This window comes from Thamnophis elegans, chromosome 2, assembly GCF_009769535.1.
Source record: "Thamnophis elegans isolate rThaEle1 chromosome 2, rThaEle1.pri, whole genome shotgun sequence".
In the NCBI taxonomy this organism is placed as follows: Eukaryota; Metazoa; Chordata; class Lepidosauria; order Squamata; family Colubridae; genus Thamnophis; species Thamnophis elegans.
The window spans coordinates 22,354,787-22,376,024 of NC_045542.1; the positions used below are offsets into that span (position 1 = coordinate 22,354,787).

The 21,238-nt window shown below is 39.0% G+C and overlaps 1 protein-coding gene across 2 annotated transcripts in view; it reads right to left on the reverse strand.

Annotated features, from left to right (window-relative positions):
* ATF7 (activating transcription factor 7) overlaps positions 1-21,238 on the reverse strand; it is a 118,766-nt gene that overhangs the window by 24,565 nt on the left and 72,963 nt on the right. The window contains exons 3-4 of one of the 2 annotated variants that reach the window (XM_032210687.1): positions 6,870-6,966; positions 2,163-2,281 (exon numbers count right to left, since the gene is read on the reverse strand). In XM_032210687.1, coding sequence (XP_032066578.1) covers positions 2,163-2,281; positions 6,870-6,966 — 216 coding nt within the window. Of the gene's footprint in view, positions 1-1,971; positions 2,132-2,162; positions 2,282-6,869; positions 6,967-21,238 lie in introns of those variants that run through there. The other variant, XM_032210688.1, reaches the window with a different exon arrangement.

Consider the following 21,238-nt stretch of genomic DNA (forward strand, 5'->3'; position numbering starts at 1 on the left):
TGTGTCATAGGAGGCGGGACATCGCTCCCGCGGCTGCACGGGACATCATCATCACAGCGGGACATCAGCATCATGAGGTGAGTGAAGTATTTCATTGAATACACCGCTAGTTTACTGTTTTTCTTTGAAATAAATATTCAAAAACATTATTGGTATCTATTTTTATTTTTGAAATTTACCGGTAGCTGCTGCATTTCCCACCCTAGGCTTATACTCGAGTCAATAACTTTTCCAGTTTTTTGTGGTAAAATTAGGTGCCTCGGCTTATATTCTGGTCGGCCTATACTCGAGTATATACGGTACCTTTCATTCAACTTTAAATGGTTGCTGAATGGTCAGTAAGCAATGACTACCGTACATTTTTAATAATACTAATTATACATATTACTGTTAGCCAAAATAATTGATCAAGTTCTCCCCTCAGAGAAAGAGAGAGATTGAAATTCTGACCTCATGGAAAACTCTGACAGGATTGTTCTTCCCAGAGATCCATGTTTGAGTTTCTGGTATTTTGGAAAAGGTTCGAATAAGTAAGGGAACACCAATGCCACTCTATGAAGTCTTTCTTGGATTATTTATTTAATTTATTTCTTGATTTGTCAAATGTACTGTATATAGTTGCCCATCTCACGACTGGGCGTTGTACAACAAAAGCAAAACAATAAAAATACATTTTAAAATAACCCTACGAATAAGGAATACATATGTAACTTGGGAGACTGTTTAAAAACCCAGACAAAAACAGAGGCATCTTGCTCCTGATCCTAAGGGATCCCCAGGCCTGTAGGAAAAAGACACATCTTGAGATATCTCTGGAAGGCCAATAGGGTTGGGGCTATTCTCATTGCAGGAGAGATGGTGTTCCAAAGGACTGCTACTATGTCAGAAAAGGCTCCTCTCCTGGTCCTGTCAGATGGAACTTCTTAGCAGACCTGACCTGATGGGGTTGGTAGATGTGATTGGGAAGAAATGGTCCCTCAAGTACCCTGTAGGCCTTTAAAGCAGGGGTTCCCAACCCCCGGACTGTGGCCCACCATTAGGCCGTGACCTATTCACAACTGGGCCACATGAGCGGTGGGCAAGCATGCAGCCCAACCTGCACAAGCAATGGAGGAAGGTGCATGTGCACACATGCGTGCAGCTCAACTTGTGCAAGTTGAGTTGTGCATGTGTGCATGCTGGCCCACCGCTTGCATGGCCCAGTTTCCCTTTCCCCACCGCCAGGTTGCCAAGCCACAAAGGTTGGGGACCACTGCTTTAAAGGACAAAACCAGCGCCTTGCATTGAACCTGGAAGCAAACTGGCAATGTAGCTCATGGAGCAGAGGTGCAATGTGTTTCGCTCTAGGGATGCCCATAGCTACCTACCTGATAGACCAAGGGTCCCCAACTCCCAAGTCGCGGCCCAGTACTGGGCTGTGGCCTGTCCGGAACTGGGTCATGGAAATAACGGGTAAGTGCGTGTGAAGCTCCATTTGTGCACCCACTTGTGTGGAACCATCATCCCTTCTCCTCCCCCACCTGTTTGTCCACAAAGCTGGAAAGGTTGGGCACCATGTCATAGACCAGTGGTAGGCAACCTGGTCCCTACCCCCCACTAGTGGGCGTTCCAGCTTTCATAGTGGACGGTAGGGGTTTGCTGTAACTCTGCTTTATAAATTTTATAAAGTAAAGTTACTTTCCTACTTTATAAATCACCATTACTGTGGAACCTGTGGGCGGTTAGAAAATTTTATTACTAGCAGAGATACAAAAGTGGGCAGTAGGTATAAAAAGATTGACCACCCTTGTCATAGACAAATATGTAGCTTTGGATCGTTTTCCTCAATAAATAAACAAACAAGTATAATGCTTTCAACTTATTTGTTTAATTGGGTCCCCCCCCCACCCCATTTTAGGACATATGTGGAAAATAGATGTCCTAAGTCATATTTATGCAGAAATATTAAAAAAATCAAAATAATTCACATACTTTTAAGCACTACTTTACATGCATGACACAGGCCGCCGACTTTGCCTTGTTGGTTGCCCTCTTCATGGTTAAGTGTGGCTCCTTGCCTAACAAAACCTAAATCCTCCCTGAGCTGGCCATATTTCTTGATACAGATGAGGACCCTCATGTTGCTCGACACTTTAGTAAGAACAAAGAACTTTGCCTCTTGCCTTTTTCTCATCGTCTTCTGAGGCTTTCTTGAATTCATGTTCAAATGAGCTCGCCAACTCGTTGAAGAGACCCACTTCCTCACAATTCTTCAGAAAACGCGTTGGTGTTGGAGTTTGATCTGTTTGGCAAAGGAGAGAAAAAGGCAGTAAGAAATATGTGATTGAAGTCCATGATTCATCCCACAGAATGTGCAGCCAGGATATTAATTTATAGCACAGTTTTGTAACAATGCAGTTATCATGCTATAAAGTTTGGATTCCATTATTCAGGGTGTGTGTGTGTGTTCATTCTCCTCCTGTTCAGAGCATATTGGGAAGAAAATGTTTCAGTCATGTATTAATATAAAATATAATTCTATGTATTTTACAATGGTATGTGATATTGAACCTGTAACAGAGCTAGGGAAACATATGTATAAATGAATTGCAGTTTTGGAGGACTGTAATGCAGTAGGAAATAGGAAGGGCTGGTCAAGACCTGAACGAATGAGGGCGTTTAAAAAGATAAGAGCAGGATAGCTTAGAAATAGCAAATGCAGATGGGCTATATTGTAATAGGAAGGGGAGATCTTACAGTAGGAGCATATGAAAGTCCAAGACATTGTACTGCTCTGAATGGTGCTGGGATATGAAGTTCTGCTTTAGAAGTTCTCAGGAAGATGCCTAAGTGTGCATGTATAGATGCTTCTAAAAATATCAAGAAGAATGAGGAAAGAATAAGAAATCTCTTATCTTATCCAAACAGTGAGACATGAAAAGAACATCCCATTTATGAGGAGCTTCAATCCCTTTTTCTAATAAGGAAAAGAGGGAGCGAGGGAGGTGGAGTGAGGGGAGGGATGGGGAGGGAGGGAAAGAGAGAGAGAGGGAGGGAGGGAATGAGAATCTCTATCTCTGTGGGGAACTTCGCTCTTATCCCTCTCAGAACCTCCTTCTTGACTTGCTCTTCCTTTCCAGGTGTTATCATATCAATGGTCTAAAAAGAAGAGAGCCAGTTCTTTCCCAATTTACAAAAACCTTCCCTTCTTGGCCGTGTCCGGCTAGATTTTTGCTAGACGCAGAAAAGCCACTTAACACAAACATCAGCTTTTTCATTTCTGCTTCTGCATGCCTGTTTTAGATTTGCTTGCAGGGTTTACATTTACAGTGGTACCTTGATACTCGACTACTTCAGAACTAGTCAAATTTGGTACTCGAGACATTTTGATGCAAAAATGTTTTCCAGTACTCGGTGTTCGTTTAGTACTCTATGCATGGCATTAGGAAGAGGGGAATGGCTGCTGAGAACAGACAGGAAGAAAGTTGGCCATGCTGGAAAGGTCGTTGACATAAGAAAATGGACAGAGAGAAAAATATTCCCAGCTGAAAGAGTCACGTGATAAGTCATGTGGTTTGTTTGGGACTTGTTCCTTTTTAATACTTGTCGCACCAATTAGTGATGTGTACCGAGATATCACTGTATATGAGGAGTAAAATAAATTTTTAAACATGTTCGGTGTCTTATGTTTTATGATTTGAATTCTACATATTTGAATTGTTTTCTTCTTTTGCTTCATTAAACAGAAGAAAAGAGAACTGCATCTAAAGCACTGAAGCCATTAATGGCCGGCCTCTGAAATGCCGGCTCAGCATTTTGAATTTTTAGAATCTTTTTTTTTTCACTTTTCAAATGAAACTGGACATGCTGCATCCATCCAGCCACAAAAGAATGGGATATATTCTGACTTTGATGTTGGCCCACTATTCCCACCTCTTATTGGGACATGTTAATAGGCTGGCTGATACGAGCAAGCCCAGGATCTCAGGAGCAGCTTTTATTTGTACTTTACGTTATTTGGTGGTGGAAGCAGAAACTTGATTTAATGTCATTGCTAGGGGAGGCATGCATGAACTGATGTCTGCAAAGGCAAAACAGGAGCTTTGAGTGATTCATCTACTTAATCAAAAGCTGCAATAAGAGAATAGAATAGAATTCTTTATTGGCCAAGTGTGATTGGGCACACAAGGAATTTGTCTTCCGTGCATAAGCTCTCAGTGTACATAAAAAATACACTCATCAAGAATCATAAGATACAACACTTAGTGATAGTCAGAGGATACTAAATAAGCAATCAAAATTAAATAAAACAATATAAATCGTAAAGATACAACCAACAAGGTTATAGTCATAAGTAGAAGGAGATAGATAATAGGAAGGATGAGAAGAATAATATACAGTCTTAGAAAATAGTTTGACAGTGTTGTGGGAATTAGTTGTTTAGCAGAGTGATGGCATGTGGAGAAAAAACTGTCCTTGTGTCTAGTTGTTCTGGTCTGCAATGCTTTATAACGTCGTTTTGAGGGTAGAAGTTGAAACAATTTATGTCCAGGATGTGAGGGGTCTGTAGATATTTTCACAGCCCTTTTGACTCGTGCAGTATATAGGTCCTCAATGGAAGGCAGGTTGGTAGCAATTGTTTTTTCTGTAGTTCTATAGGAATCAACGACAGGTAATTCTGTGAAACAGTCACTGTGTGTATCACAACACACAACCTGGTAGACATCAGTGTTAAAGAACTATATGTATGTATATAGATTTTTTGTAATTGATCTATTAGGTATTTACTGGGTGCAAGCGCTAAAGGGCACTCTCCTCTGTCCATCCCCAATGCTCTTATCCTCTTCTACAGTATATGCTCTATTTGCCTAGCAATCCCTTCATATGTCAGGAAAAAATAAGCCCTCAAAGCATGCTCTCTATTATTGTTATAATTTACTAAAAAATTGATCAGACTAAGTATGGTTAGCAATCTCCACAAAACCGATTTACAACCATTCATTTAATGACCATTTGAAGTTATGAAGGCACTGAAAAAAATGACTTACAACAGGTCCTTGCATTCATGATTGCAATGTCCTGTAGATCACATGATCAAAAATTTTGGCCCCTGGCAATTGGCATGTATTCACAACATTTGCAGCATCCTGGGATCATGTGATCGCTATTTGCAATCTTCCCAGGAAGCTTCCGACAAGCAAAGCTTATGGGGGAAGCTGGATTTACTTAATGGCTGTGGCAAAAAGGCCATAAAATTGGGCACGACTCTCTTAATGACTGCACTGTTAGAGGAAAAAAGTCCCAATAATGGTTATACGTTGAGGGCTACCTGTTGTAGTTCTTCTTACATAATGCTTCAAAATGATTATAGCAAAACAAAATTTTAAAAAAGGACCAGGGAGATTATGGCCAAAAAAAAGAAAAAAAAAAGAATTAATCCTCGATTTCAGTTCTTATAGTACGTCTACCGTGTTTCCTCAAAAATAAGACTGTGTCTTATATTTATTTTTGCTCCAAAAGACGCACCAAGGCTTATTTTCTGTCTGGCTCTTATTTTTGGTGAAATATGGTACTGAATGCGTCTGTCTGGCTGATGATCTTAACTGGGGCTTGTTTTGGGGGGGGGATGGGGCTTATATTATGAGTATCCTGAAAAATCATGCTAGGGCTTATTTTCTGTCTGGGTCTTATTTTTGGGGAAATGGGGTACCTGTCAGAGGAAACAATATTGGCTTATTAGTGTCGACTTGCTGCAAGTATAGTTAGAATGATTTTCAATATTTTTGTTTTAAGCAAGAATGAAAGCACTTTTCCCTGTCAAAGCCGCTTTAGCAGAAGAAACCGCAGATGTTCCTTTCTAAGGGATGCAGATGAAGGAACCAAAATATGCAAGGACAGCCTGCCTAAAGGAAATAACTATTTAACTAACACTGTTTTTCTCTATCTAGCACTCTTCAGGTATGTCGAGACTGCAACTCTCTATGTTCTAACAATAGCAATAGCAGTTAGACTTATATACCGCTTCATAGGGCTCTCAACCCTCTCTAAGCGGTTTACAGAGTCAGCATATTGCCCCCAACAACAATCTGGGTCCTCATTTTACCCACCTCGGAAGGATGGAAGGCTGAGTCAACCCTGAGCCGGTGAGATTTGAACAGCCGAACTGTAGAACTGCAGTCAGCTGAAGTAGCCTGCAGTGCTGCATTTAACCACTGCGCCACCTCGGTTCTCAGCCAACATGGGAGAAAGAGATGTCTTGGAATGATTTTTCTTCTCCATTTGAGACTTTATAACCAAGACAATTTCTTACTAGATCTGTAGCCTGTCAGTCTTATTTTTAAAAGATCTCAATACAATTGATAGACTTCTCTATGTTACATGCCCTGCTGCCAGGAATAGTTTCCTCAAACCTGTGCATATTAGGAGAGATTAGTCTGGGCTTTGCAAATGCCTTCCCAGCAAAATGCTAGGTGAGGTTTCAAATGTATTAAGTGATCACCTAACACTTAAGAAAACTGACGCCTGGGAGTAGAAAAGGAAGCTGGGTTGTCAACTATGGTTTGTCACCCTGAAATTACACAGGACGTGTTAAAGAATGGACTGTAAATCTTTCACATTTAAGGCACAACATCGGACACTTCTGTATTACATAAAAAGGCAGAGATCTATTTAGTAGCCTGCCTGCCTGCCTGCCTGCCTGCCTGCCTGCCTGCCTTCCTTCCTTCCTTCCTTCCTTCCTTCCTTCCTTCCTTCCTTCCTTCCCTTGATTAACTGAAGTCTGCAAAACAGGTGGAACAAATAATACCTAGAGCATCCAGCTCCTATTATCAATCTTACAATAGGCTGTAGAAACCATTTCCCTTTAAATTGATCTGGAACATGGCGCATACCTGCTATGATGACGGAATCTGTTCTGGAAGGACCGAATTTCAATGTCATCTCATGCTTGAGTTTATGAACAGCCAGGTGATCTTCATTGGTAAATCTCTGGAATGAGACAAGTACATGCATTTTTATCCTAGAATTTTACATTCTGCAGCAGGATTAGGGTTGGGAAAGAAAAACCTTAAGACAGAGGCTATAATAAAATATCTAAAGTGTGTGCTAAACAAAACAGAGCATGACAGATTGTGAGATAAGTGCTGTGCAAACACAATCTCTCTAAATTGAAAAGGGGGGAGGAATCATAACATGCAGCACTGTCAGCTAACAGAAGGAAATGGATTTAATAATCAAATTTTTAAAAAAAGGGGTGGGGGGAGGCAAGTGTGTAGTTACTGAAACTCAACTAAGAAACATGTATTGCTTTCTCTGCAGTACCCTGCAAAATGTGTCAATTTTGTTATTGACTAATGGAGAGAGAAATTATTTACTACTGGCAATGGAGGTGGTGGAAAGGATCAGCTAATGGTTTGAGTTGTGCCAAACAGAGCTGGCATCTACAAGGTGATTTGATCCCGTCGTTTATGAAACACGGCAGAACTAAGCTGGCCCAAGATCTTTATTCTAATGGATGCAAACACAGAGAAATGCAGCAACTCAATCATTGCTCCCAGTGAATAATGGCCTGCATATCTTTTGTGCCAGAATATGCTATGTTGCACCTGCAGCGTGATTACAAGAAGAGATTAAGCATAGCTGGTCTCGGGGACCTTGGTAGCAAACATGGACCCCCTCCCCTACCAAGGCCTCAAGGCTACAAGGATGTATCATATAGTCCCGGTAGGGCTTCTAGGCAATTTAAAAATGTTGATTAATCCTCTGCGTTTTAGTTACCCATTGAAATTCTGTAAAAACAGTTCTCTCTGCAGAACTGAAGAAAGGAAACAAACAACAGCTATCTTTGTTAGAGAAAGATACCGTATATTGTATTCCATTTCCTACTACAGTAAATGCACAAAACCCAGCAGTTTTCTTGTTTCAAAAGAAAAAGAAACGTTTTGTTATTTTCACTTAGTTGATAAAACTTAAAATGCCATCTTCACCACAGCAATACAGAGTAGTTGTTCCATAACTATCAAGTGCCAGGACAAATTAGTACTGTATAGGTAGTCCTTGACTTACGACCACAATTGAACCCAAAATTTCTGTCCTGAGTGAGACATTTGTTAAGTGAGTTTTGCCCCATTTTATGACCTTTCTTGCCTCAGTTGTAAAGTGACTCACTGCAACCATTAAGTTAGTAACACGCTTATTAAGTGAATCTGGCTTTCCCATTGACTTTGCTTGTCAGAAGGTCACAAAAGGTGACCACGTAACCCAGGGACATTGCAACTGTTATAAGTACGAACCAATTGCCAAGCATCTGAATTTTGATCACATGATCATGGGGATACTGCAAAGGTTGTAACTATGGAAAACGGTCATAAGCCACTACTCAGAACAAATTAGTAACCCCACACCGAACTGAAACTATATTCCAATGTCCCACTTATTATATGTTCTTTCTGTTCTAGATTCTGAAAAGGGGGAAAAATGCTTCTGAGTTAACTGAGTGACGGCAAGCATGACTCTCTCTCTCTCTCTTTTGGACAATGCTCCAGAAGCAGTTCGCTGCTGCTGCTGTTTTCTGGAATGCTTTTTAAAAAAAAACTCTAGTCCAGCCATAGATATGCTCAAAGCGAAGTAAAAGGGTATTAGCTATGCAAGTATTAAAAGCAGTTTAATACCCTTGTGAGCTAAAAATCAGGATCCATGCTTTACTCCAGATCCTGCTATAGGCAAGGGGTGTCAAATGGCGGCCCGTGGGCCAGATGCATCATGTGCAGGCCACACCCACCTCAGCACCACGAATGGGGAAAACGCTGTGAAACGTCACATGAGGGCAATATGAGACCGTGGCTTTGACATCCATGCTCTAGGTGGCTACCACTACCCGAGAAGCCATACTCATTTACTTCAAGAATGGAGCAGATTATAGGTAGTGCTCAATTTATGACCATTCATTCAATGATTATTTGAAGTTATAATGACTGATCCCTGTAGTTATGGCCATTGCAATTCTCTCACAGTCACATGATCAAAATTCAACTGCAGGGGGTGCTTGAATTCTCCCCCCCCCATACACACACTTGTCCCCCCCCTCATCTCTGCCCTTTTGGATCCTTTGTATTCTCTCACATACCCCTACAGTCTCCCTCCTGCTACTGGCCTGGGATCCAGATGTTCTGTGGCGATGCAGCCCTGGGATGTTCAGGATGAACGCAGCAGGGTAGCAAAGTGACATCTGAGGAAGGGAGCCTGACAGGCCTGGCCAGGAAGGGGGCAGCGAGATGGTGAGGCAAAGTACTGTCGGTGTAAGGCAATAGCAGTAGACTTATATACTGCTCCACAGTGCTTTGCAGCTCTCTCTAAGCGGTTTACAGAGTCAGTAAAATAATCCAAGAATCGGAATCATTTTACTGACCTCTTGGAAGGATGGAAGGCTTAGTCAACCAGTCAGGATTGAACCGTTGGCAGATTTAGCCTGCAATACTGCATTCTAACCACTGTGCTCCGAGTGAAGTTGGAGGCTGTGTGGGAGGCAATGTTTGGGGTGGCAGGAGACTGGAGGAAGTGAAGAGACATGGGCTTCCCAGAGTTGTTCATGATGGAAGCTCTCCTGGAAAATCAGCCTGTCTTTCAATTCACTCTGCTGTATATTTATTTTGTGATTTGAACCTCATTTATTCTTAGACAAACCACATCAATGGACTTCCTTCATATTAGTCACTCACATTTGCACAACATTCAATCCACATTTGTCAACCATTCATTTTGATCCTATCTTTTCCTGTTTACTCATGCAAACTTAATTCAATCATTTCCACCTCTATTCAATTTCCCTTTATGTTTGTCCTCACATATCCAACTTTCACTTCCATGTAGCAAATTGGGCAGAAACATACTTCTACACTCATTTTTTTCTTATTTTGGCAAATATTTGTTTCAAACTAAGTACTATTCAATACTCTTTTACCAATATTTGCATAATGTTTTCTATCAAACTACCCCTCTTCAGTAAAATTTCTATTGACTTTGTAAATTATTGTACATTGCTACAGCTGTTCATTTTATTATTCATTGCCCAATCCAAAGTTATTCTGGTACCCAAGTAATGTTTGCAGCAGAAAAAAAAACCTATTTATTATTCTTTGTTTAGAAACAAGAATAGTTTCCTGACCAAGAGGAATAACAATAAGCCATTATGATGCCTTGAATTGAGTTTAAAAACATAAAATGGTATCTCCTACCCCCCCCCCCCCATTCAGTACTTCACAACTGAATGGGCATCTAAAGAATTTTCATCACAACTCAGCCATCAAACCATTGAATTGTATCACTGCTCTAAACAGAGTTAGAGGAACATCCAGCAGAAAAAAAATGTATGGCTTCATACTATGTAATTACTGACATGAATATTTTGCTAACTGAAGTAAAATATGCAGTATGATTGCTGCATTATTTATTGCACAGTTGAATTCATATGGTTGGTGAAGTTCTTCTATTAATTCTGGGAATTTGCCTTGGGAGCTGACCCTGGTTCTACCTTGCATTAACTACTTTACCTGGGAAAGAGATATCTGTTCTTATATTCATGCCACACATCCTTATATCAGCACTGCAAAAAGAAAACACACACCTTTGTTCTACAATACTTTGATAGGGTTTTAGTAGCTTCACAAACAGATTCAGCTGCTTTCTAATTAATGCCAAAACCTGGAGGCAAAACATAACATTTCAGCTCTAAATCATTTGTCTGCATACAGAAGGCAAAGTGATGGAACATAAAATGGAAAGGATAGGAATTGGAACTACAGAATCAGTATTTTTAATCTCTCTCAAATTTACCACTTCCAAACTTTGGACAGGCTTTGTCAGGCATGGGCTGAGGGAATAATATCTCTGCCAAATTTTGTAATAATATTAGAAAACTGCAATGGCTAGCATTTCACTTCTATGCAACATAAAAGCACAGTTTGCATTGGGTTTGATAACCCTAAACATGTGCTCTCCGCTTCTATTTGCATATAAAATACTCAGTTTGAGGAAACCATAGGACATCAAAGCTATTTCACTTCTCAAGCCTCTCTTATAAAGTTATAGGGATTCCTTCAATATATGTATATGTGAATTGGTTCCAAGTGACAGAATATATTCAAAGCCACCACTGTTCCCTCTAAGGTGCGCGTGTGCGCGGCCGCGCACGTTGCAAGAAAATCCCACGCAGCAGTTTTTATCTGCCGCGCAGAGATTTCTTAAGGAAATGTGTGGAAGTCCTTTGCAGGCGGCTGCAACTGAATCCGGCAGTGCTGTTGCCTGTTGGAGGAGGAGAAGGCGAACCAGCCTGCCACCATCGCCCACCGCCAGCCCCGCTGCTCTTCCCGCCCCCTTCTCAGCCCCACAGTCCAGCGGTCGCAGCAGAAACTGCTCTGGGTTTCCGCTGCCGCTCCCCGCATTTTCTGGACAGGGTCTCGCAGGAAGGAATCCCCTCTGCAAGGGATCCCCATCCAGAAAATGTGGGGAGCGGCAGCGGAGACCCGGGGCTGCTTCTGCTGCGACCGCTGGACTGTGGGGCTGGGAAGGGGGCGGGAAGAGCGGCGGGGCTGGCGGTGGCCGGCGGTGGCAGGCTGGTTTCGCCTCCTCCTCCTCCAACAGCACTGCCGGATTTCCGTCCAACGCTGCGGGGGCGCCAGCGGGAGCTTCGGCGGCTTCACCTCAGCCGCAGCGCTGGGCAGCAAATGTGTTGGTTCTGTTGGAGGAGGAGGAGGAGGAGGAGGAGGTGGCAGCAATAGCACCTGAGGACAGGACAAGAAGCAATGGAAACGTGTCAGGAGACTCAAGATGGAAATAAGGAGAAATCTGACAGTAAGAACAATTAAAATCAATGGAATTTTAATTCATTTGCTGCAGGTTTTCAAAAAACTGGACGGCCATTTGTCTCAGATGATATAAAGACTCCTGCCTTGGACAAGGGGCTGGACTAGAAGACCTCCAGTATCCCTTCTGATTCTATGATTTTAAAAACCACAAGCTTTTTACAGCTCGCTTGCAACTTTACCAAATTTAATTCAGCCATTTCCTTTTGTTATTAAATGGGTATTGCTAGTTCAATGCACATGCGCTCCACTTTTAAGATGCTGAAAAAATCCCCATGACCTGCAACAAAATTCATTCTTCCACTCTTATCTTGCCCTAACTTCTGATAGGTTCCTGAAATATAGATCTACAAAATTTAGTGAAAATATTTCTATCTATTTTAATACAGACTCGTAAAACAGATTGGGACAAATGAAATTAGTGCTCTGGGATAATAGCAGGTTTACTCTATTTGGATTTTCAGATAAAAGGTATCTTTTGTGCTAAGTTCTAACAATGTAGTTCTCTAATGTAACTATGAAACAGTCCAAATATATAATTCCCCTCAGGGAGGAATTCTGGGAGTTGAAGTCCACAAGTCTTAAAGCTGTCACGTTTGAAAACCCCTGGGGTTTTTTTCCCTAAAGGGTTAGGGGTGCAAGGGTCTTGTAACAACAGCTTTAAGACTTGCGTGCTTCAAATGCCAGACTGTCTGAGCCAACATTTTGGTTGCTAAGCAGGAGCGTTGTTAAGTGATACTGATATTATATAACACTTTTAATTAAGCGGGTACCTTGAATAAACATAACTTTGAGTTTCAAATAATACTGATTTTGTTGTTGTCTTAGGTGACATATGTGAAAAAAATTCAGGTGCTCAGGCATGAAAATGTGCCGCTCAAACACTATACTTTTCCGCTCACACTGAAAAAAAATTAGAGGGAACATTAAAAGCCACTAATTACTATTATATATTCAATACAAATATACTCCAAAAGAGAAAGTCTGAAATACAGATAAGTATCTTTTGCTAGAATAAAGCTTCTGCATGTGAAAAGCAGTACTTCTCAGACTAATGTTTGTTAACATTACTCTCCGTTCTCTGAGAATGGTGCTTTCTTTTCAAACTACTAGCATTAGCTATATATAAAGTGGTATTTCCATCTATGCCACAGAAAAAGAAGACAGAATTGGCCCAATGTATTGTCAATATCGGTTCAGGTGGAGACAATTGCTTTGTTTATTGTTGCATAGTAAACTTATGGTTTCTGACCTGCAAAGCCTTATGAGATATTTGGGTCAATTAAATAGTATGTGGTTTACCTGTTTATGTGCTATGGGAAGTCTATGACTATAAACATCAAATACATAAGAGAGACCATAAATGTTTTCAAGCCAGGAAAGCTGAATGTCACGTATATAGTTACAGTAATAGATTCCCTCTATGAACTAAATTTGTGAATCAATATTCAGTTTTTATTTTATTACATTTTCTTTAATAACTTTTTAATCTCTTTTTCTTATCATCTACCCCATAAATTTGATCAATTTCAATGCTCTCAATTTACTGTCTGTATCCCTTCAGCCATTATCAATCCATGATACCTACAATAATGTATATTCTTTTCTGGACCAGAAGATAATATCAATGTAGAGCTATGCTGTGCTGTCCTATAATTCAGAACATTCCATTTCCCCAATGCTTCCAGAAAGTGGTGTGAAACATTTGGCAAGGAAATGCACAAATTTTCTTTCTTCTTTCTTTCTTTCTTTCTTTCTTTCTTTCTTTCTTTCTTTCTTTCTTTCTTTCTTTCTTTCTTTCTTTCTTTCTTTCTTCTCCCTCTCCCTCTTTTTCCCTCCCTCCCTTCCCTTTTTATTATTTCTTGTTGTAATTTTTCAGCACCAATGCTCTCAAATCACCATTGTGCTCCCATGTCCTTTATTTTTGTTAATGCCTTCAAGTCAGTGGTTACTCCTGGAGACAGTCCAGACTGGTCCCTGCAGTTTCCCTGACAAAATTTCAGAAATGGCTAGTCCTTGCCTCTTTCCTAGGGCCGAGAGAGAGAGAGAGACTGGCCCAAGGTCACCAACCTGGCTCTGTGACCAAGGCAAGAGTAGAACTCATAGCCTCCTAGTTTCTATCACAATGCCTTAACCATTATACCAACAAGTCCTTAGAGGCCAAATAATAAATGTAGCTCCTGGACGCAAACAGATCAGTCATTAGTTCAAAGAAAGACCGAACAGGAGGTCTATTTCAGTTTTCTCAGAGTAAAACTAATCTATTATTTCTTGCTTGTGCATAAATGACAATGTAAGTAAGAATTAGGGTTGGATATATTTGCCTGCATTAAATTCCAACCAGAAAGCAACTCTCATAGTAAAGTTCATAATGTTGTCAGAGATAATTCCAGTGATAATTATGGCACTTCTCAGAGCTGTTAACTTGTATTCAGGTGTACTCTTTTCATTTCCCCCACATAACAATCAAAACAGCAATCTAAAAGTATAGAATTTACTACAATATAGTGTTAGTTTAGGTATTCAAGACCCTTTGAGAAAATAAAAATGGTTAATATATGGTGTTTGGGAAAGGATTCAGCCACTGTTTCCATGCTGGTGATGATTACTGCCTGCTTTTAACACGAGAGAGATAATTTGAGCTTTTATTGTGATTGATTTTCATTGATGCTGATATTTATTTAGTCCTTTTATGCAGGATCTGGGCTTCATTGTTAATTGTTTTGCATATATCGCTCTAAGTTTTGCTTCATACTTGATCTTGTATGCTCAAAGAATCTGCCAGATGATAACCATGCAGACATAATGGTGTTTTACTTAGAAGGAAGTCATCTTTGATGATAGGGGGAGAAATTTTAGCCCCCTCAGAGAGGGCCCGCAATCTGGGCATCCTCCTGGATACGCGGCTTAGTTTAGAAGAACACCTGATGGCCGTGACCAGGGGGGCTTTTCACCAGGTTCGCCTGGTACGTCAGTTGCGCCCCTTTCTGGATCGGGATGCTCTGTGCACAGTCACCCATGCCCTCGTCCTTTCTCGCCTGGACTACTGTAACGCTCTCTACATGGGGCTGCCCTTGAAGAGCACCCGGAAGCTTCAACTGGTCCAGAATGCGGCTGCGCGGGTTGTCATGGGGGCACCCAGTTACTCCCATGTTACACCCCTTTTAGGCGGCCTGCACTGGTTGCCGGTTGTCTTCCAGGTGCGATTCAAGGTACTAATTATGACCTTTAAAGCGCTCCATGGCTTAGGCCCAAGGTACCTGCGAGACCACCTACTGCCACCGGTAGCCTCCCATCGTCCAGTGCGATCCCACAGAGTTGGCCTCCTCAGGGTGCCGTCGGCCAGACAGTGTCGACTGGTGACCCCCAGAGGGAGAGCCTTCTCTGTAGGAGCGCCTTCCCTCTGGAATGAGCTGCCCCCGGAGCTTCGTATAATCCCCGACCTCCGGTCCTTCCGACGCGCCCTAAAAAGTTGGCTTTTCCAGCAAGCCAGCCTGGCCTGAACAAAACAAATCAAAGTATTGATTATTGTTAATTTTAATTTGAATTCTTTTAAAATAATGTGTCATTGTTAATTTTAATTGGGTTTGGGGATATCCTATTTAATTTCTTTTTAACTTTTGTAGCATGTGTTTCTTTTAATGTTGTACGCCGCCCTGAGTCCTTGGGAGAAGGGCGGCATATAAATCGAATAAACCTCAAACCTCAAACCTCAATAATGAATTGGGGGGAAAAAATCCAACACATACTAATTGTACCCCAAATTCGTGTAAGTCAGACGTAACTTATTTTTGTTTGTTTGGGCTTCTGAGTCATTTTTGACTCAACTGCCTAGTCTTTACAGTTTTCTACACCAGTGTTTTTGGAAATGACTTCTTCCTAGGGCTGAGAGAGTGACTGGCCCAAAGTCACCCAATCCCTTTGTGCCTAAGGCAGGACTAGAAATCATAGTCTCTCCGTTTCTAGTCTCATGCCTTAACCATTACACCAACCTGGCTCTATTAGACAAAGACAGTACTATCTGAGCTACAGAAATACATCATGAGGTTATTCAGTAGAAGCTGAATACATGTTTATCACCTACTGACAGCTTTACATCACTCTCACCATCAATTAGATATTTATATTGCATTTCCTCCAGAATATTATTACAAACAAAACTAACATTAGCGGTGAGCCTGAGGAAATTTAGGCTGTTATTCTGAAGTCCCAAGAATGTTTCTTCACTGTTTTTGCATTTTGCTTATAGAAAATTTATGTATAAAGATGGGACTTCTCTCTAGAAGTCTTTGCGCATAAAGAAACATCAAGACAGCCTTACTTCTAAGCATTACATATAAATGGAAACTTGGGAGACTCATACTTCTCTTGGCATATTTCTCTAAGAAACAGTTGCAGAAGCCTTCCTTTTGACATTATTATCTAGGTAATAACATCATATCCAAAAATCTGTGGGTCTTAAGGGGCAGATGAAACAGTGAATTAAGAGTTTTCCTTTTGTTGATGTGCTGCCACATACCAGCATAAATATGAGATACACATGTTCAATGTCTCAACTATAGTAATCACTCCTATTTCAGAACCCCCTCTCTCTTCAAAAGGCAGGCCATGCTGATTGCAAAAATCTAAGCTGTTCTGCTTACCTAGCAGCTGGGTTTTCAGGACAAGAAAGTTCTTTATTAAATGTGCAAAAGTCCAAGAAATGTGAAGATGCAGTATGTAACCCAGACAAGCATCCTTGTCAGAGGAAATGATTCATGTTGACTAACAGCCTGAATAAGCCTACTGCATCTAGCACTTCTGGGCTCACAAGCATCCTATACTCACTAACAAACAGTCATTCTTTCATCTTATTAACCAACAAACTTCATCCCTGCTTAAAGGATGAGAAACTGAGGTATTACGAACAGCAGGTTCCTTCTTTAACATTGCACCAATACATCTGTTACCTCTCCTACACCTTTAAATTCAAAATTACATTTTGACCTCCTGCCACTCTTACTTGATTAAAATATTAAAATAAGAATTTAGTGAGTACTATAAAGTATGTTCAATATGTATCCGACACATGGAGGCAATTACTATAAATATGATTTATTCATTCACCTAGTCTACGTACTATAAATATGAAACATGATGGATTTGTTTGCATAAACATGGAACAATGATAAAAATGACAGTCTAGGTTTGAAATGAAACAATGATTTGTAATATCTGAAACAAGAAGTCATTCAAGATTCACAGGTAGAACAATCATAAATCAACTCTGTGACATAAAGCAAAACCAAATATTTATCTTTGACTCTTTAATAAATGTTATTTACTGAGGCACTAATCATACTGAATAATATATACTATTTTCACTGAGATTGAAAAAAAGATACTGGTGGATCTGTAATAAAGATATCATTTTGTATATCATTTATTATACTTTGCTTGCCAATTTTTTTTTTGCATTTTCCTCTTAGAAGTCTTTCCCAGTTGCTTAAATCTTAGATAGATCAGAATAGCATTCTTTTGAATTACTGTTTGCATTTGTTTCAAATTTTATTCTCATCCAATTCTTTAGTGTTACAACTGTATTATATCTTAACTGGAAAGACTTATATTAATGTATTCTTCTCCCACCCAAAGCCCTTCAGATGCATTGGATCAATTTTGTCATTCCAAATCAAGCAAATTATGAAACGTGAAGTATAGTATATTTAGAGAGCATCAAGTTTGATGGGAGAAATTGCACTAAGAATATTGGCATCTTGCTTCAGACTAAGTAGTAATCTTTCCATTCATGATCCTGAAATTTAAGGACACAAATTGTTTGAATGGCCATTTATTGGCCACTTCCAAATAGGTTTATTTGGAAACTTATGTGATTGTTTATCTTATACCAAATAATTCTAGCTGGCTCACAATAATATTAAACAGACAATATACTCACAATATAAATGAAATGGCACAACACATCTAAAATAGTGTTAAATATTTTATTTCAAGGTTTTAATATTAATAAAGAACATAGCTTTCCCTCTATTTCAGATATTTAGGCATATAATTAAACACTAACTATATACACAAAGGTGATATCAGGAGGGATCCCCAAACTGCTGAGGAATAAAAATCTGTAGAGGTTTCCAACTAATAATACAATAAGACTGAATATGCTCACAAGCTAAAACTTCAAAATCTTGGTGAAAAAGGTGAAAAAAATTCTTATGGCTACAATCTTGAATAGCAGCATTCTATATTATAATGTTTTATTGCAGATATTTCTTATATGAGATCATAGGAACAAAATGTTGCTGTTTGCCATGATTTATTAATAACTGTCAAGCTTTCAGATAAAATTTTCATCCCACAAGCAAAATCATACCCGGTTATATTAATAACACTAAGATCTCTCATATGATTTTTGCAGTTGGTTGATATATTGGTTTGGTTATTATGTTTTACCAATTATTTATTTAATTAGACTGGGACTAGTAAAGTCTTTCAGCAATTTTTTGAAATTCATTTGTGTTGGTACATTTTCCAAAAACAGAACTTTTTTTTTGAAAGATACCCATTTTTAACATTAAATATATGCATATTGGACGGTATTATTCAAATAATCTTTATATCTCTTGATATCTCACTTGTAAGGGATCCATAATTATTCAAGTACAACTTAATACAGTAAGATCTTGGACCAGATTATGACATTAATATGGTCTATAAATGTAATACAGCTAATTATTTAGCTATCTTCCTGTTGGTCTTTCATTGAAAAACCTTCTCAATTTCATTTCAATTCCTTTGTTTACAGCCCAAGACCAATCATAAAAACATGCCAAATTAAGTTACAAGAGGAGGACTATAACAGAAGATCAAGAAAGCACCAAAAGGCAGTAATAGCAAATGACAGAAATTTTGCAATCTCCCATCAATAGCTATGGCTTATAGAAGGTCACAAACCCCTTCGTATTCAACTACATAGAATAGTTTCAATAACTGATTTACATATATGTTTATTCATTAGTGGACATATATTTAGTCCAGTGGTGGTTTGCCAATATTTTTACTACTGACTCGGACACGCTCCTGCACACATGTGATGCTTTTGCGCATTTGCAGAAGCATCTGGGCAGGTGGGCGGAGCCTCCCACCGTCACTACTACTGGTTTGCCTGATCCGGGCTGAACCAGCAGCCACCACATCTGATTTAGTCCATATAGGTTAAATACTTATTGATGAAAGTATCATGACACTGGCATATACAGTGGTACTTAAAAGCTAGTGAACCCTTTGGAATGTTCAATATTCCTACATAAATGTGACCTAAAATATGACCTGTTCTCCACACAAGCCGTAAAATTAGATAAAGAGAAAACAATTAAACAAATGAGTCATAAACATTTTACCTGTTCATTTATTCATTGAGGAAAATAATCTAAAGCTTTGCAAAAAAATCACAAATAAAATGGTAGCCGAGACAACTGTTAAATTTTACTATGTAAAACAACTATGTTATAACTAATTATATAATTCATAGGTTCTTCACTTGGTGGCAGCACCTAGCTGAACTTGGCAGATTTTGAAAAAACTAAGCAGAATCAGACCTGGTTTGTATTAAGGATAGGAGACTACTAGGAAATTCCAAGGCTGTAAGCTACAATGGGAAGCTGGAAAAAAACACCCTGAAATAAGGCAACCGAAAATATTTCTGTATTGTTACCAAATGAACAACATGGATATGGCTGTCTAGTGACCAAGAGCCAAGCTTCATTAAGGATGCCATTATCATTTACACTGCTGTTACTTATACATAGTTTTAATATTTTCTGATTAAACTGTTAAAAAAGAAAGGCAATATAACATGATTCTATTAAAATCCTTTTCATATCAACAACCATCCAATTATCCACCAAGTGTTTAAAATAACAAGAAAAAAATTAGATTCAAAATCTGATCATGCAGATTCCTGATTCATTTTGCCAAATTTTATATCCAAGATTTTGTAATCTGGATTCCATATGCAATGAATTGTGCTAGTGTCACTTGAGATGTCTGATTTTTCTCAACCACACTGGCATCATCTTCTCTCTACTCTATTTATCTCATGAATAGGGTAAATATTCTATTTATCTCATGACTGGGCCCAATATTCATACACTTGTTTCTGAATACAAACTCACACGCACACCTCAGCATTGAGGACTTGACAGGGAATTATAGATTGGTGGACCTAATGTATTAATTCCTCTCTACTAATAGAGGTAGTCAACAATTTATGACTATAATTGAGCCTGGCAATTATGGTCATAAGTTGTGGCAGTTCTAAAGTGGGTCATCATATAAACAACCTGATTTTATCACCTTTTTGTGACGGCCATTAAGCAAAGGCAGAAGTCATAAAGCAAACTCATTGGACTGGAAGTAATTGTTGGTTTCTGGAAAAAAGGTAAATTGTAATCAAGTGAAATGGGAACTAGCCTGTAAGTAGCATTGATGGACACTTTGAATGGTCACTAAATGACTGCTCATAAGTTGAGGATTACCTGTATTAGTTTGAGAAGCACTTGAGGAAATTCAAGAAGATTTTTGACATTGTTTTCCTCTATTTATTTGGGAAATCTGAGAAAGAGGATGCCTTTCTTAAGCATTCTGGCTTTCCAAAAGCTTCTCATATTTTTAAAGGTTTTTGCTGCTTGTAAAGCCTTTTAATATTCTTTCACCTCTTCTAAAACTTTATTACTTGGATTATTTTTATTATTCAATTCTAATTCTCTGGTCCTTTGAATTAACCCCGTCTTGCTTTTGTTTTTCAGTTTATTGATGCAGGAAGAGAACTTTATATAAAATTTATTTGTATCCCAAACTATAAATAAGGATATATGAGCAACATTAATATGGAAGTAACCTGTTAAAATAGCATTTATTACACTAATATAATTCTTATTTTAATAAAACTTTTTATTCTTCTAACATTAAGAACACTAATGTAATTCTTATTTTAATAAAACTTTTTATTCTTCTAACATTAAGAACAAAAGAAATTACAGCCATCAAACTGCCATTGAGAAGTACTATAATTCCTATCACATTATTTTTTTTCTTGGTAGCTTAGAAATGATAGTAAACTTTCTTTAAAATAGAATATAAGCTCATGAAATTACACACACACACACACGCACACACACACGCACATTTTAGGAGTTTCCTACCCAGATATACTTACTTAAAACATGTGTGTGACATTTCCTTGTCTGGAGATAAAAAAGTAAACTTAAAACAAACAAACAACCCCCAATCACTTGTTTTTCTCTGCAGAGAATTTAAGAGACTAGAGGTGACCAAATAACTGATTATTTACAGAATGATATCAAATTGTAACTTCCATATTATGGCAACCATATGCAGATACC